The sequence below is a fragment of the Mugil cephalus genome, chromosome 5 (genome assembly GCF_022458985.1).
Source record: "Mugil cephalus isolate CIBA_MC_2020 chromosome 5, CIBA_Mcephalus_1.1, whole genome shotgun sequence".
Classification (NCBI taxonomy): Eukaryota; Metazoa; Chordata; class Actinopteri; order Mugiliformes; family Mugilidae; genus Mugil; species Mugil cephalus.
In genome coordinates this window covers 15412227-15429400 of record NC_061774.1, presented here as the reverse complement: position 1 = coordinate 15429400, position 17174 = coordinate 15412227, and the positions used below count along the sequence as shown (strand labels likewise).

Genomic DNA, 17174 nt, shown 5'->3' with positions numbered 1-17174 from the left:
CAGCTCCGAGGTGAGAACTCCCCCTCAGGACGGGGGTTTCTGAAAACAGCTTGAAGGAGGTCTAAAATAACATGCCTAATAGTTAAATGGTGTTATTGATGTAATCGTGCCCTCCCCTCCCACCCACCCCGCTGTCACTGATATCTCAAGAACAGTGAACTAATTAAAACACTCCCGGAGTTTGTTTTCATTTCCAGCTTCACACAGAAATAAAGTCTTCTCTAAACAGCTGTGTTTTTTTTCTTTTCCTTTTTCTTGTTCTTTTCTTTTTTTGTCCCGCGCAGCCACAAGTCGGGACCTGTTGTCCCATTGTGCACAGAGGAGATGTAAAATCCCCATTCAGTCATAAATTACTCTTATTATTCATCACTCCTGTTGTGGTTTTCTCTGTGCTCTCTTTCATGTGCAGGATGGTGCAGGTCAGACGTTGTACCTTTACTCCACTGCAGTTAATGGGCAGCTGTTATTAGGTACTTTTTAGATTTTTGTCTTCCAAATAAAACATGGGATCATCCTTAAAACTGCTCATCAGAGGAACTCAAAGTGAGTTAAAGCCCACTAATGATCTACTTTGAACGGTATTCGTACAATATGGAGCATTTTTTACTTTTACAAAGGAGAGGGAGCACGAATAAGAACGTAAAATAGTTAAATGCTTCCTTCCTTGGAGCTTTCTCTCCAGTTTTATTTATCACAATGACTAAGCGGCAGTTTAAACTCTGCACTAAAGCCAGAGGAAGTTTAATTTAGGTTAAAAATAAATAAATACCTGAAACATTTTGATCAAAGTGGCTATTATAGCTCCAAAAGTTCATCTACGACCAGTGCACCATTCAGATTTAATACTACACGTCATCAGCATTTGGATTTTCCTTTTTTTCCCCCTCTCCTTGCCAGTAGTACAAGTGGTTAAGCTGCTGGTTTGCTGGAGCACATTGCAAACGTTTTGCAGAGGGGCGAGGAAGCACCTGCTTCCAACGAGGAGGTGGAGAAAATGCTCTCATGAAAAGGTCCAACTGCAGTGGTTGGCACTGAAACTTGTGCAAGAGGTTGGATTACTCTGAGATTATACACCGGTTATTTTATTACAAACCTTGTTTCTCCTTTATCGTTTTCTTGTTGCCTCCAGGAGTCTGTGGTTAGACACAAAAAAAAAAGAAAAAGAAAAGAGAAAGAAATCAAAACAACAAAAAAAAGGCACTTTGCAGTATGGATTGCCTTTGTGGCGAGGTGTGTTTTCACAGTTTATGATAGTCTCTCGGCTTCGTGTCAGCTGCCTTTCGAGTTTTAACAATGATGTTCTCTGCATCTGCGTCGCATTTCAATGCTCCACAAACTGTTACCAGAGTTTCCAGCCCTAGGAGAGGCGATGCGGACGGACAGGAGCACGGGAGCGACGCGAAGATATACCTCTGGACTCGGATTTGTTTGATCGGAAAATAAACACAGCCTTTCCGAGAGAGCACTGACATCAACGTACAGACAGCGGCACCATCAGTGGTAGAAGTTGGACTGAAAGTGCACATCAAGTACAGCAAACTGATGCGCGTAAGAAGGGATGCCAGCCAGGCGTGGCTTGAGTCTGAATGCGTGGGGAGTATGTATATAATAGAGTCTTACCATTTGATAAACAGAGATATCAAACTCATGATTATAGCAAAGGACTATCAATAAACTGAGAGGACTCCGCTGACTTGGAGCAGTGACGGCGCGCCGGCTACGCTTCTTTGTGCGTGCATGGACCGGACTTGTATAAACTTTTCTCCCTCCTTTAAGTCACCGTACATCTCAAATGCCTTCGCTTAATTTGACAGCTGTGCACACAATGGCAGAGGTCGGGAGTTTGCTGGGGACACTCGACTTGGATTTACAAAGCTTTCCTGCGCTCGGGAATATGCCCTTACCAGAGCCTCCAGTGGGGTTGAATGAGAGGCTAGGGCAGATTGAAGGGAGGCTGCAGCGGGGGTCGCCCACAGATTTCGGGCACCTCAAAGGGATCCTGAGGCGGCGGCAGCTCTACTGCAGGACCGGCTTCCAGCTGGAGATATTTCCCAATGGCACCGTGCACGGAACAAGGCAGGACCACAGCAGATTTGGTGAGCGGATTTCTCTATCAATAATTTATTTATTTATTTTTTAAATCATTTTTTGTATTATTTTTATTGTAATATTCATATTTTGTTTCTCTCGGTTAACAAACTAGGTCTATAGTTTAATTTAGTGCCACGCTTTTACTCTAAATTGGCGGATGAGTCTAAGTGAAAGGGGGTGAACCGCGGCCTCTTGCGCGAACAGATTCTAATATTTCAATTTTAATTCGGTGAGTTACGAGGCTGCTGTTGTGTGATTTATTATTTGCTATCACTAATCCTCTTTGTTGTGTAGCCTAGAGCTAGGGGAAGTTTAATTAAGAAGCTTTTTTTTTTTTTTTTCCCCTGCCGCGCATCCCCGGTGGATACTCGGTCGTGCGTCACTGTCACCTGGCGCGCGGGAAAGCAGAGCCGCACACCTTCTACTGGCAATCCCCGCTGCGCGTGGGGCTCAGGTGTCTCTCCTCTCTGAGCCGCAAACAAGCGGCGCGTGCGCGTCTGGCGACCGCGGCGATAAACGAGCTCGCACATGCCCGCGCGCGACTCTTGTGAAGTTTTAATAGGCCGCCGACATTTTGACTTGCCGAAGCAGGTAAGACGCAGGTGTAAATGATACCGCTAAAATGACCGCATTTAATTAAGGTGAGGCGGTTTAAAATGTTCGCTGAGTCACACTGGGGCGTTCGGGGGGTGGGGGGGAACTTTATGAGATAAAGTTTATGTTGTTTTTTTTCTCGCTAATTCCAACTTAAATTGCGTCCCGAGTGTGAAAAACCCCCGAGAAGGACGGGACAAACAAACGAGGTCAGGGGGCAGATGTGTCTCGCCTCATATCCACGCAGTCATGTCACAGGTGCGGACCGGCTCGCTCTCCGCGGGGAAAAAAAGCGGAATAACTCCGAATTAAAGCATGACGACTGCGGAATTCGGAGAAGGTTTAACGCTCAGACTGGGGCCAAAACAAGCCGGTTTACAGGGATGGGTGGTCCGCGTGTTTGTTTCTGGCTCCACTTGGCTTTAAAACGCCAGGTCTTTGTCAGAACTGCGAGGAAGACGTGGCTTTGATTACAGGGATATGAAACGCAATCTGAACCAAGAAAAAAAAAAAAAATTAGAGGGATCGTCTGTGTCATCCTCTGGCATCACACGAGGTCGGGGAGATGGGGACCAGGTGGCTGTAAGCTGGCCTCTGCCAGCCGGCGCAGCCAGCTGGATCCTCTCTGACTAACCTCTGCATCACAACAGCCAGTGGCTTTTAATTTTACCAGTTGTTTCCCGTACTTTGAAGTGTATGCTCACTTTACTGTTGCTTCCTGTAAGTCAGCAGCTCACCAAGCTAGGTTACCCACATCTCGGCTCCATAAAAGCGACTTCTCGGCCTGTATTAGTAGCCAGTGAAGTCCCAGAAGACAGGATGAACACATTCAAAGGCGACCACAAGCCATTATGATAGACTAGAGTGATATATGTCACCGAGGCAGGACTAAAAGGAAAGTAAGTGGTGCCCTGTGTGTTGGGAGTTGCGTTACGTAAGGACGTCGCAGTGAACAACTTCAGATCGGATTCAGCAGTAAAACAAAAGTAACTTAAATCTACACTCCTCAAAACAGGTGCCTCGTGTGCAGTCAGATAAATGGAGGCCACCTGCAGCTGTGCCGTGTCTCCGGGTGGATGTGCACAGCGATTCTGTGGGCTTCTCTGACCAGTTTTGCGTGCCGTGTGTTTGACCCCCAGGTATCCTGGAGTTCATCAGCCTGGCAGTGAGTCTGGTCAGCATCAGAGGGGTGGAAGCCGGGCTGTACCTGGGCATGAATGAGAAAGGAGAGCTCTATGGGTCGGTGAGTCAAACCCCCCCCCCTCCTTCCACTTACAAGACCGCCCTCGCCTCGCCACGCCAGCTCAGGGTCTCATTCACAAGAACGTTTTAAATGTCTCCCAGCCCTTCACGAGAAAATGAAACTTTTATCCTTTCCCTTTCCCCCCCCCCTCCATTCTCTTCTTTCACAAAACACGTCAGCGCAGAGTTATCGAAAAGGTCTGTTATCAAGGTTCCCATATGGGGCGGATGGGAAAACCGCAGTGAGACAAAACAAGTGCATGTTTCTTATTCTTATTTTACTTGTTTTCCGTGTGAAGAGGGTTCGAGCGCTTGAAGAGACGACCGAAGTCTTCATGTAGTTTCGGGATATGCAGAAATATTTACATATTTTTCCCAAAGCGGAGACGGGGAATGCTTTTTAGTCACTTTGCATGTGAGCCGTGAGTCTGGTTGACGTTGCCTCTCCGTGCACTTGGGTTTGAAGTGTGTGTGTGGAAAGATAGATATAATAAAAGCTTTATTTTCTACCTCCTGTCTTTCTCTCACATGAGAACTTGGAGACAGAGAGAGAGAGAGGGAGGAAAGGGAAGAGATGAAGACAATGAAGGGGAAGTATGTGAGAGCTACCTGTATCAGGTGTCCCAGGGCATTACCTGAGGGCCTCTCAGGCTCGGGACCCCCACCCACCCGACCCCCTCCTCCAGGCTCTGAACATTTCGAACAGAGGCTACTTTTAAGCACGGCCATTATGTTGAAAGTGCAGATATTGTTACTGCAGGCTATCAGAGTCTGGCATCCTGGAGCTTTGACCCTGGGGGCAGGGGAGGGGGGAGGGCGGGCGATGGTGGGAGGTGGTGATTTGGGGGTAATTGCACACCTGACTGAGTCACCTGACTGACAGAGGGAGGGATGTAGACATGTCTGTCTGAATCGGAGGGGCCACGAGGGGCAGGATGGGAGGATACTAGGGAGAAGGGTGCTTCCTTCCCACATCCAGCAGACTTTGACAAGCTTTTGATCTGATGAGGTGTGTGTGTGTGTGTGTGTGTGTGTGTGTGTGTGTGTGTGTGTGTGTGTGTGTGTGTGTGTGTGTGTGTGTGTGTGTGTTAGGTTGGAGCTGGCCCAGTCATGTGCCCTCTGGGTTGTGTTTACAGACAACAGCCTCACCACGCAGCCAAGCAGAGCCTGACAGCCAATCAACAAAATAGCTCCTGGAGTAAAACTCAACAATGTTCCTAGAACTGTGTTAAAAGCACCAGAAGAGTGTCCCATTTGGGACAGCGGGAACGAGAGCAGCAGAAAAGAAGCCCTGTTTGGGACACCCCTCAAAAGCAGTTCACATCTTGGTCCTTGATGATAGTGTTTTTTTTTTTTTTTTTGTTTTTACCGGAGCTGGGCCTCACAGCAGCAGAGACTGACTGGTCTTGGCAGGAGAGTAGCTCTAACCCTGATGTCTCTTACTGTTCTCACGCGCTCACTCAGCCAGCACACTTTCACCTGCTGAACCCACAGCCATCGCTCATGCTGTTCTGTCAGGGAAGGCCGCTCTGCGCCGCTCTGTGTGTGTGTGTGTGTGCATGTGCGTGTGCGTGTGCGCGAGTCTGCTTACTGTTCTCGTTGCATCGCAGGGAGGTGCACATTGGCTGTGCACAAGGAGAGGTTAACAGGTCCGAGGAGCGAGGGTGGAGCGTAAAGTGAAAAGCTGCTCCTAATGACTTCCCCTCCTTTGTCGTAATGAGCACCTGCCTAAATGAGTTTCTACTGGCTCACTTTAGGTTTTATGCTCGGTCCAGAACAGTTAATGACAGACATTAATCCATCCATCAGGAGGAGGAGGAGGAGGAGGAGGAGGAGGAGGAGGAGTGCGCATGCATGCAGGGCAGCATCTTCCATCTCGAACCTTCGCCGCGTTGTGTTACTGTCGCACGTTTTCCTCAGGCTAATGTGTCATTTTCTTTCGTGCAGAAGAAGCTGACGGCAGAATGCGTGTTCAGGGAGCAGTTTGAGGAGAACTGGTACAACACCTACGCGTCAACTCTTTACAAGCACGCGGACACGGGGCGCTTCTACTACGTGGCTTTAAACAAGGACGGCTCGCCCAGGGAGGGCAACAGGACTAAAAAGCAGCAGAAACTCACCCACTTCTTACCCAGGTCGGTGGAGGTCGAAAAGATCCCTCAGGCCTACAGGGACTTATCCCAGTACAGGTGACCAGTGCTTACAGTGGGGGAAACGGCTCACAGACATAAACAACGAGGAGGGAGATGGAGGGGGTGGGGAGGTTGTGGATATTTTGGACCTGATATAGAACTGTTTACCCTCAACTCCCCTCTGCTGAGGTCAGTGTGTTTGCACCTCGGCCCGCTGCCAAGCACGTACAGCAGCGACATAAACAATGTGCATGGATGTTGCTTCTTTGCCTCTGCAGTGGACTTGTGACCTGAGGAAGGAGGGGAAGCTTTCTTACATAACCACTGCAGGCACGGACGTAGGAGACCCCTCGGTACAGCCCAGCTGTGGGTCGAGCAGGAGGATCGAACCAGGTGCCGCGTTTCCTCGGTAGCTGCCTTGAAGAGGGTTAATGTGTAGATACTGAAGAGGCGCACGGCAACGAGATGAACCGTTGGCTCTTTGCGGATCTGCGGGATGAGAACCACCGGTTGACCATCGAGAGACTTTTAGGAGCTCTGAGTGACTGAAAACAGCCTGGATGTCACAGTGTGCATATGGTAAACGTGAGAGAGAGCACGTTCCCTGTAAACAAAGAAACACAGGCGGTGGTTGGGTACTACAGAACCTTTCAGAAGAATGTGCGCAGAGAGCAAACTGTCACACGTTGAGTGGAGCTTCTTCCACAAAATCAAAAACGAAAGAAGGGAATAACGTCTCAATGATGGAACGGCACTTACTGCACATCTGGAGTCACACCTGTGGGCTCACCCAGTCACCCAGAGTCTAAACATCACATCTGAATATCCAGCAGCGTCTCGTAGGAATCACACGCGAAGCAGGCGACTGAGCTCGGGACGAAAGCACTTCTCCGACGATGGCTGTAAAGAATGAGCGACGGCGTTTCTTTTAAAGGACGGTGACTTGTAATGTTCGAGACAGTCGGGAACATTATAAAAAAATGCAAGCAGCTGAGGTATACATATGGGTGATCCTATTTATGAGATGTACAATATATTTATTTTCTACATATAAAGTATAAATGTAAATCTATATATTTATTTATTGCAAAGACTTTATTTTGTAATGAACTTGAAGTTATCTGGACTGCAGATTCTACTGAAATGACACCAAGAAAAAGCAAACGAAAAAAAATGAATAATGAAGAACTGCAATGAACGCGACAATAAAATTGTCCTGCTATCGAGAAGTCATTGTGAGAGACTATTTTTGCTTGGATTAAAGTCTGATGTACCAATTAAAACCAGATATATAATATATGTGAACGTTGCATGTCTTTCCTTTGGTTTGTAGCCAACGTGTTTTTTAGCGTTACTCTGAAATATCTGTCAGATGAGCTGCCACAAGGTTTTATGAAGAGATTATCGGTCTACGCAAAAACCCAATAACTCTGGTGACCCTTGGACGTTTCTTCTACCAACACAGAGTGTGCAGACACATTCTTTAACAGCACGCTCATTAATATTAAAAAAAATCTCAAATGAAACGTCTTTAAAAGCACTGGCCGCATGCTGGCTGTCAAAAAGAGAGGGGAAAATGAGGTAAAAAGAAACAACGGATTCTTTCCCAGAGGAGAACACCCGTCCTATCCCATGCCAATAGTCCCTCATAAACCCCTTATACCGAGTCAGGGTTACATTATCAGGCAATGCACACAGACCCTCTCTGTCTCCATACGGTCTTAGTCAGCCTACATCCACCGTACAAAATCAGATTCCTTATGCAACTGGATCCCGACTCCTAATTGGCTTTACACATCAGCGCGGATTAAGAGCGGTGATTGGTTGTTGGTTGCGGGGGCCCTCACAGGCTGCGCGGAGCGGGTCGGCGGCGAGTCTTTTCAACGGACAGAAACAGCTGCCCGCCCGCACGGGGGAACCGGCGGGGATGTGCCTCGAAAACCTGGAGTGGTGGTAATCTGGGGCTAAGAGGGGATGGGATCAACATTTCAACATCTGCAATAGTTGTAATGTTTCTCCACTGGCAGATATCTGTAAGCTGTGAGAGCGAGCTCCCCCGGGGGGGAGGGAATGGAAAAGTCAAAGACATGCAGGGGGAAAACCCTGGCAGACTGAGAAATGAAAACAATACCGGCAGAGGGGAAAAATAGATGAAAGATCGAAGGGAGAAGAGAGTGGGACAAAAGCCACTTAGTGCTTGTGGGTGTGAAACGCGGCGACCGGAATCGGGACGTGTCGGCTTCTCTCTCTCCGTTCGCCGAGGTTAAAAAGTTTTTCGAATTAGAACGAGGAGACTGAAACCTCTCCTGTCTGGAGGAAGCTGCAGCCAGTAGTTGCTCACTAGTTCTGACTCGTTTGTTCAAGCTTGTGCAAAAAACCCAAGTATAACACTCGTAAGTTTCTGCGAAAGGGGTTGTGTGGCTCTCGGTCAGGCAGAGACTGTTTACTAGACAACCAGTGTGTTTGGACAGAGGAAGGCCGGACGTCTCCCCCTCGATTCTAATCATTTTACAACCACACGCTGCCTTTAGCTTCCTCGTATCTACCTGCATTCGAGAAAAAGAATATTAACTCGCGAAATGTAAACTTAATCCCGGGTCAGTATTTCTGTCCATAAAAAAAAAAAAAAAAAATCAAAGGACTCATCAAACACACAAGTTACTCATCCTTTTGGTCACTTTATTAAATGTTATATTAAATACATACCAAGGTAATAGCAGATCAAATTCCTGGCAGAACATGTTGGTGTATTTGCTAACATGAGAACATTCTTAGAGGAGGGCAAAGAAAAAAAAAAAAAAAAACATAAAAAAAAACAAAAAAAAAACCTTCTCTCTACATTTATGAAACACACCTTGTGCAAACACAGGAGTCAACCAGAGACGACAGGCGCCTCTTTATAAGAAATGTTCATAATCCTCATGTTTAACAGCTACACCAGGTTAAGCGTTTAGAAGCGAGAATGTGCCAAAGTAGAATACAAGTAGTCTGGGGGGGGGGGGCCTGCCTGGTGAGACTACAGTGTCCAGGAGCACCTCTCACAAAGCAGAGGACACAAGTCAGCCGGATATAACGCGCTCTCCGCTCTCTCCCCTCCGTCCGCCCGCTCTCGTCTCCAAACAAACGTTTCTAAATTTGAAAAGCAGGTGAAGCGTAAAAGTTCTGGGCCCTGCGACACCTGGCTGAAGCGGCTGTGCTTTGTGAGACCCAGTCACTCGCCCAGGCTCGGGGGCTCGGGGGGGGGGGGGGTTTCGAACACAAGATGAACATAAACAGTGAACAGGACGCACGGTGCTATGCTAGACAACACGTGACGATGAGGATGATGTTACAAAACGGTCAAATGAACTGGCAGGCAGTTTGAACAACACAAGCATTCCATTACCATGTTCAGCGACAACTAATGTAAACACTTAAAAGCATAATAGAAAAGATTCTCGACAAATCTCAAATCTTTACAGAGATCTTTTTACGTTTCATTTTTTTAGGAAATTAAAATAAGGCCATTTTTTTTTTTTTTTTTTTTTTAATTTTCGTTGAATTATTAGTTTCTTTTATCTTCCCAAAAAAAAAAAAAAGAAGAAGAAAAGAGCAGGACTGTCTGGTTTGCTATATAGCGGTGGAGGAAACTACTGGGGTGTAATAATCACACAGAGCTCTACATCTTAGTGTAAAGTCTGTCAGAAAGGATACTGGTCCCATTCGGTTATAGTTAGGTATTTAAAACAGTATAAAAAACTGAGTTTAAATAATATGGAAACCCTTTTTTTAAGGGGAGAACAATACAACGCTTCTGAGCATTGGGGGAAAAAACGTGTTTCTTTAAATACATGAAAAATGAAGATATAGAACATGAATAACATTAAGGCTGTATATACATTTTGTTTTTTTTTTCTGTTGAAACTCCACCTTTCCGTGGTCATTTATACATTATGTTCCACCGTTTCTCCGTGAATTACAGAATAAAGGACTGAGAGTCCATCCCACGTGACCACTTGAGGCCCCAGTGGACAGCAGGCTAGTCTCAAAACTACTCCACCCTCTGCTTGGTGGTTTTGTTTCTAGCTCTGAGGGGTCTCACGGCGGTTATTACAGGGAACTGGGCCTCGCTTGGACCGGGCCGCTAGGAAGAGCTGGCGAGCCGAGTGGGGAGTGTGTGAGAGAAAAGAGCCGCCCTCCCGGACCTACAGGCCCTTGGAGGGTCCGGGGTTCTTGCTCAGGCCTTGGAGGCCGTGGAGCTGCTGGTAGAGCCCGAGCAGGTCCATCTGGCTGAGCCCAGTTCCTCCCATCATGCCGTTCTGCATGGCCAGCTGGTTCAGGTAGCTGGCCTGGTTGGCCATGGCCAGCTGCTGCTCCTGCACCTTCCTGTTGGTGATCAGCTTCTGCACGAACATCATGAGCTGTGAGGAGACGCAGAGACGTTAGGAATCGCTACGGAAACGACCGCATCAATCAGTAACGAGAAACAGATAAAGAAACGAGAAACAGACGACGGGATTCGGCATTAAACGCTCGACTCGCTGGAAGGAATTAAAACGCTGTGGGAAATTAAAAGTTTCACCGCAGTTACCTGGTCTGTCATCAACCAGATTTCTCTCTAATCCTCTTTTCCAGCATTTCTCAAACGGTCTGTTTATTGTCCGACTAACATTGAAAGCGAAAGAGGGGCTCCCATCAGTGCAGAGCAGACATCCATTATTTCAGCTACAGCTGCTTTCTGTTCACCGCTCACGGCTGACGTCAGACGTCACGTATCGCCGCGTCCCAGAGGAGCGGTCGAGGTTAATTCAGAGTTTTATAAGAGGTCAAACTGATCTTCACGCTTTCACGCTGTGAAAAAAACAGGCACTACTGCTGCGGCCGATTCAGGTAGGAAGGGACACTCTGAGTAACGTTCAGCTGGGAAATCACCAAACATTAGGTGTATGAGTTCAATTTGGATGATAAATCTTGAGTGAAACAACAAATAGTCATCTCTAAGTTTCTCACCGTCTGCTGCCTGGTCAGGACGTCCCTGTAGATGGCCTCCCTGCGTTTGAGCTCCAGCTCCACGGTGGCCTGTCTCTGCAGAGCTAGAGACTGGACCTGAGTCTCTGTGAGCGCCGGGTTCTCCTTCCACTGCGGGAGGAGATTAAAGATCGCTCGTTAACTGAACCACCGCTCGTTTGGGGGAAAAGGAAAAAAGATTCTCCAAGATCTTCGTGGACTGAGAGAAAGATGCTGCATAACTCACCACTGTGGCGATGGCATCTTCCAGTGACTCCCGCGGTATAGCTTTGAGAGCATTTGTTGCTTCGATGACTTTCTGTCGTCCCTGGTTAATGAGATCCTGAAGGGGAAAATGAAGAAAAAATTAATTGTAAGCAATGAATATACATATATATATAGGTTATTATTTCACCTACCGGGATGATCTTAAACCCAAATTAGCATTAGATAAAAACGTGAAACGGGACAAAGTCACAGTGAATTATCTGCACCTGTGCCGCTCTAGAGAAATTCTTTCAGCTCATTATTTAGTTTTTACAGGCTACATATTTACCGTATTGTTCAGTCTCACCACTTCCAGCAAGAACCAACAAAAGCAGCTGCAGCCGATTAACTCTGCCCGGCACCAAATATCAGACAGATAATAACAGCAGCCGGCACATCACCGAGGAGGTGAAACCCCACCAGAAAAAAAAAAACAACACAAAACCAAACAAAAACTACATCTACATATTAGATTGACATTCATGAGACGGCTGGAAACACGACTCCAAATGAGCGCTAATCCCGCTCTCGGTGCGCGGTACGCGAGAGCAGACAAAGTGTTAGCGGCGTGTTTACAATACTTTAAGAAAGCATGTGGTATTTTTACACTCATTTGACGCTCTCAATGAAAGAGACGCACCGCCTCATGATCCTCCTGCTGCCATCTCCCCCGGCCGCCATTTATTAATAGCCGCCGCCCCAGACGCGGGGTATTATGAACTGTTAGGCGGAGGAGCCGGGGGCAGAGCCGGGCTTGTCCCGCTACTAGACTGTTGTCACAATTAGTAGTGGGGTCTGAGGAATGTGGGGCGCCATGCCGTGGGGGGAAGGAGGAGGAGAGAGGAGAGGGAGAGAGGGAGAGGGCATGTGGAGCTCATTACTTACCTCCAGCTGCTGGTTGGTCATGGAGGCCAAAGCCGACACGTTGTACGAGAAGTAGCTGGAGGAGCCCATGTCCGCCTGACCGTACGGCTGACCGTAGTTGTTCCTCATGGACAGACCCTGAGAGACGAAAAAGGACGGAGGAAGAGACAGAGGAGGAGGAGGAGGAGGAGGAGGAGGAGGAAGAGGCCGATTACGAAAGGGGTCACGAAGTGCATCCGTCGTGGGAGAGACTGTAAACGATCACTGTGGTCGTGTCATCTCTACAAATTCACTTTACGTTCGGACGCATTAAACGTAACTCGTTTCATTGAGCTGGAGCGACAAGCTGCCCAGCATCAGCCGGCTCCTGTCGCCCCGAACGCGAGAGCGAGAGAAGTGGTGACCTGAAGTAAACAGTCCCGTCCCAGTAAAGGCCAGCAGGATGCCGATGTTTGTATGTAATTGAGTCTCTGCTGCAGATGGTTTTCTCGTGCCCTATAATCTGGCCATCCGGTATGTGGAGCTGTGTGATTGTGCGTGTGTGTGCGTGTGTGCGTGTGTGTGTGTGTGTGTGCGTGCGCGCCGGGGCCCAGCGGGGGTCTTTGGACCTGGTCAGAGACAGGTGTGCAAACCTAAACAGTACAAAACCTCAAAACAACCACAAACCCGCAGCACACACACACACACACAGACACACACATCTGCACATACACACTCTTCACTTTTGCTGTTAACAAGCAGTCACTCTTGAACCTCAGCTGCATCCTCAGACGGACGCGCCGCAGCTTTCACACACCTCCGCACAGACAGAAAGAAAACCCAGGCTTTGTTTCCAAAACTCGGCTTCTGAAATCCTGAAAGACGTGAGCCTCGCCGAGCTTTGTGCCGAGCTCAAGTCATCCCGGTGATGACTCCTGGCTTCAATTTCTTTTTGGGCGCCTGATCTCAGTCCCCCCCCCCCGAGTTGTAAATCTGATATTCATACACATGGCTTTTCCTGGCCAACGCCGGCCAACCCTTAAGTTGTGAAGACGTTAGCAGAGGTTAGCGTAACGTTCCGGCCGCAGCAAAGAGTGCGCACAACATGACGCCGAACCGCCTCACGCGGACGAAGGCGACCGTTTCTGCATCTTTGCCGCGAGGCCGATGGTGGCGATGCGAACTGAAAAGCTCGCATTTGACCCCGGGGCCGCTGTTTTTTTTTCCTACGGCCGGGAACCCTCTGTTCTCTCGAAAAGCAGAAGAGCTCGGAGGGAAAAGCCGCTTAAGGCGCAGAGGGCAGAGGAGGGAGAGTGTGTTGGAAAAATAATCATTAGAGTGAATTAGAATCTAGGATTACACGGGGTGGGGGGGAGGAGACCCACTCCTGCTCTCTTGCAGCAGCCCCCCCACCCCCCACCTCCTCCTCCATACACTTCTCCAAATAAACCCCACTAATTGCCCCACAAGAAAGGAGAGGGAAGAGGAGGGGACAATTGTGTGTGTGAGAGAGAGGACTCCCTAACCCTCTGTGGACCCACATACTTACAGTAAGTAGAATTGGCAGCGCTTAGGCCGCCTCTGTGATCTGTATAGCAGATCGGGGTCTGATAGCGGGCCAGGACGACCATCTCTGGAGGAGGGAGAGGCCCTGTCATCTGCTTACTCGAGGTGACGAAAGGATTATCCAGATCCAACACTAACTCACACGTCTTGACAAACAAAAGCGGGGCCTCTCTTAGCTCACCTTGGACTTTGATGTCAATTGCTTTGGAGGATGACGGACACGAGGCCTGAGCGCTTTGTGCGAGCCTTTGATTTTGGATCTAGTCACATCTGCACACACACACACACACACACACACACACACACACCTCCCCGCCTCGCTCCGCCCCCCCCGTGCCTACCTTCTTCTCCGCTTCATACTCGGCCCAAGCCGCCTTTCGATCCTCTTCGCTCAAGGCCTCCTCCTCCTTGTGGTCCAGCAGAGAGTCGTGCTCGTGGTAGCACACGATCTGGTCCTTGTTGTTCTGTAGCATCTCAGCCAGGACGGGATCCTGCAGGAGAGAGGGGAGAGGGGGGGGGGGGCACAAAAGAGAAAGGGTCATCCTCAGAGTGGAGGGACTCGACGGCCTCTCGAGTGTTGAAGGTTGCTCTATATTCAGACAAATCTCTTTTCCAGACTCGGATCACGTTGCGCACTTTAATTGCTTTTAATGACAAAAGTACCGTGCGAAGCTCAGTGCAGGAGCACAGACAAACACAGGTCGATCTCTGCTGGATCGAAACAATGAGGTTCTCGCTAAAATCACTTATTATTTTATTGGCAGCTCATTGGCGGCGGTTTTTAACGTCCAAAACAGATTTAGCTGAATACATAGAAGGAGTGAAATCAAAGTTCAAGTTGTGTCCCACAGTCCTGTTAAATGGGTATTTTTTTTGCCATTATTCAGCGATCACTTAATGTTTCTCTGAACCCAGACGTTACTTTGTACGTTCGTAGGAGCACCTTCCTCCTCCGGCCAGCCTGCAGCTTTCCAGTTTGTGTACCTATCGAGAACCCAAAGCACCAGCTACCATGTGTTCAAATGTCAAACAATACAAATAGGTCGATTAGGCTCCAGATCTCATAACAAATGTGTGGGCGGTCAATTCCAACAACAAAATACACATAAATAAATGACATTTTGGGTTTTTTTGGGGGGGTTTCCATAGCTACATTGTTATTGAAAACAATACCTGAGTAGAATTAAGAGAGTTGGACCAGGCTCTGCTCACACAAACATGGTTTAAATTACTCTCCGTGCAGCACGTTTGCTTTTCTCTGTCTCGACCTAGCTGTACATTAAGCTGGAAACAACGTCATGCATGAGCCAACTGACACGGGGCTCCGCTCTCCTCCCCCGCGACCACGGTGACAACGGGCGTGAGGGTGCAAACTGAATTAATCACCGATGCATTAAGGGGGGAGGGAAAGACAAAGCAGAAATATCAAACTATGAAATCAGGCAGTGATTGCAAAGCCTTATGTTGCATAAACAGAAAATAAACGCCAGACCAGATGGAGTGAAACTGGATACATCAAAGCGAGAGAAGTGATGCATAAGAAAACTGCACAAGAGTTTTTTTTTTTTCTTTTTTTTTTCCTCCAGTCCTGCAGATAAGGTGCCTGAAACAGGTAGAGGCAGAACGGGACGTGGAGCTGCGCCACCGCACAAACCGCAGCCCTGCAACATTTGGACCCGAGGCCGAATTGTGCTCCTCGCTGACATGTGTTTATATTCCCCGGCTATCACACTCAATCAGGACGAAAAACCAGGCCACCCCTGAACAAGCAGACGTTTGGGAGCAGCGGCACAGCCAGCGATTCCATTGCTGCGTTACTCTCTAATTAGGACATAAAAGCACAGAAGAGCCCATTTGGCTTGACTCAGAGAAAAGGCACCCATCGCGGTCGCTTCTGCCAGAATAGGTGCACATAAGGCCAAATAAAGGTCACACTCAATGGCACCACGGACACTCGCTGTGTTGTTGGCAGCAGAATAGAAGCAACAGTGTGTTTATGCTTTACGGCGCGAGATCTGAAAATCAAGTTCCGACCCAGCGGTGACGGTTCCAGTCAGTGAATCCAGGCCAGGTGTCGCAGACCACTTCAAAACTTCATAAATATAAAACCTCGCTGCTTTGGCCCGTTCCCCTCGTCTGGAGGGAGAGGTTTGGTGCACGCTTCCAACCACGAGACGAGAAAACAACAATTTGTTTAAATTTTGACAAGTCAACTCCGATCCTTCGCGCGGCCTGCTGTTGATTAGCAGATTGCCCGGGACTATTTTTAAAGGCAACAGCCAACGAGCGCAAAGTCCACAACGACAGCTGCCAGCTTCTTGCATGTTTGATGTCGGTAACAGAAACATACTGTGATAAACACAGGTTCCACAACTCATCTGAAAAAAAAAAAAGAAAAACTTTCCTCAAGAACTCTGTTTTTATATCTTCAGTTACCGCTGTAGTTCTGCCGTTAAGGTTTGAGAAATATCTGAGCTCCTAAAAGCGTTTTTTATTCAAATGCGTGAAAGACGAGCATTTGCGACTGTTGAGTGGGTAACGGGTCAGTGGAGCTGCAGGTCAAATGACAGTATAGACGCTACCCCTAGGAAAGCAGTGCATTCTGGGAAGTAATCCCCAGTCGCAGTGGCTCTGGGGTGGTCCGGTCCATCTCCCATCCTGGAGTGCTGTGTGTGTGTGTGTGTGTGTGTGTGTGTGTGTGTGTGTGTGTGTGTGTGTGTGTGTGTGTGTGTGTGTGTGTGTCGAGGCAGCACTAATGATTGTAGGTAACCCGACCTGCGCTATTGTCATCCTTATGGAGCTGCATGGGGAAGCCTATCACTTTACTGCAGGGGAAAGGAGAAGGGGAAAAAGACACTGGGTGGGCAGATGCTCAGAGAGAAGACAGTTAAGTCACCCGACTAAACAGTCCCCCCCCCCCCTTCTATGAGGAGCACAGTGCATTAGGCATCACAGAGTGTGTTTTTGTGAAGATGTATTTATAGAAGTGGCATGCCATGTCTGTGAAGAAGCTCCAGTTTAGACAGAACAATCGCAACAGACCGAGTCCCGAGAAGAGTCTGATAATCTGCAGCTTTGATTTGAGGACGCGTAGAAAGTGCAGCCGAAATTTTTGTTTATCTTTTCAACCACTTGTCTGAATGACTACTTTTTTTTTTTTTTTCTTTTTTTTCTTTGCAACCACCCTGTTTATGTCTGGAAACCAAACTGGAAGTCTTTGCTTCGGCCGACTGTTGAAAGGAGAGAAGGTGTGCCAGTTCCCGAGTAAGAATCGGTGTTCTTCTCGAAGGAGGCATCCAAAATGCATCACGTTTACCGCCGTGTGAAAACCTTCCCATTCCTTCCACTGAGAGAATAATTTATGCCCTCTTTAACTCGAATTCTTGTACATACATATATGATGAAAACGGCCCTCCTGCCAGAAGGAAAGCAGGTTTCAAAGTCGGCAGCTCT

General features: G+C 48.1%; 2 protein-coding genes across 5 annotated transcripts in view; one reads left to right on the top strand and one right to left on the bottom strand.

The window, feature by feature from the left end:
* The first annotated feature begins 949 nt into the window (after positions 1-949).
* Positions 950-7358, top strand: fgf16 (fibroblast growth factor 16). The gene is made up of 3 exons (XM_047584437.1): positions 950-2096; positions 3825-3928; positions 5875-7358. Exons 1-3 carry the CDS (start codon positions 1793-1795, stop codon positions 6118-6120), a joined length of 654 nt encoding a protein of 217 aa, XP_047440393.1. The 5' UTR covers positions 950-1792; the 3' UTR covers positions 6121-7358.
* Positions 7359-8717: 1359 nt separating this feature from the next.
* The window catches only part of atrx (ATRX chromatin remodeler), a 32372-nt gene continuing 23915 nt past the window's right edge, over positions 8718-17174 (bottom strand). For all 4 annotated transcript variants that reach the window (XM_047584831.1, XM_047584832.1, XM_047584833.1 and 1 more), the window contains exons 30-34: positions 14063-14212; positions 12198-12314; positions 11293-11388; positions 11049-11177; positions 8718-10459 (exon numbers count right to left, since the gene is read on the bottom strand). In XM_047584831.1, the coding sequence (XP_047440787.1) occupies positions 10244-10459; positions 11049-11177; positions 11293-11388; positions 12198-12314; positions 14063-14212 (708 nt within the window). In that variant the 3' untranslated portion in view covers positions 8718-10243. The remainder of the gene's footprint in view (positions 10460-11048; positions 11178-11292; positions 11389-12197; positions 12315-14062; positions 14213-17174) is intronic.

Excerpts from the sequence above, each read along its gene's own strand:
- fgf16 (XM_047584437.1), top strand. The coding sequence starts at position 1,793 with ATGCCTTCGCTTAATTTGACAGCTGTGCACACAATGGCAGAGGTCGGG. Across the intron at positions 2,097-3,824 it reads GCAGGACCACAGCAGATTTG|GTATCCTGGAGTTCATCAGC; the intron begins GTGAGCGGATTT and ends TTTGACCCCCAG. Across the intron at positions 3,929-5,874 it reads AAGGAGAGCTCTATGGGTCG|AAGAAGCTGACGGCAGAATG; the intron begins GTGAGTCAAACC and ends TCTTTCGTGCAG.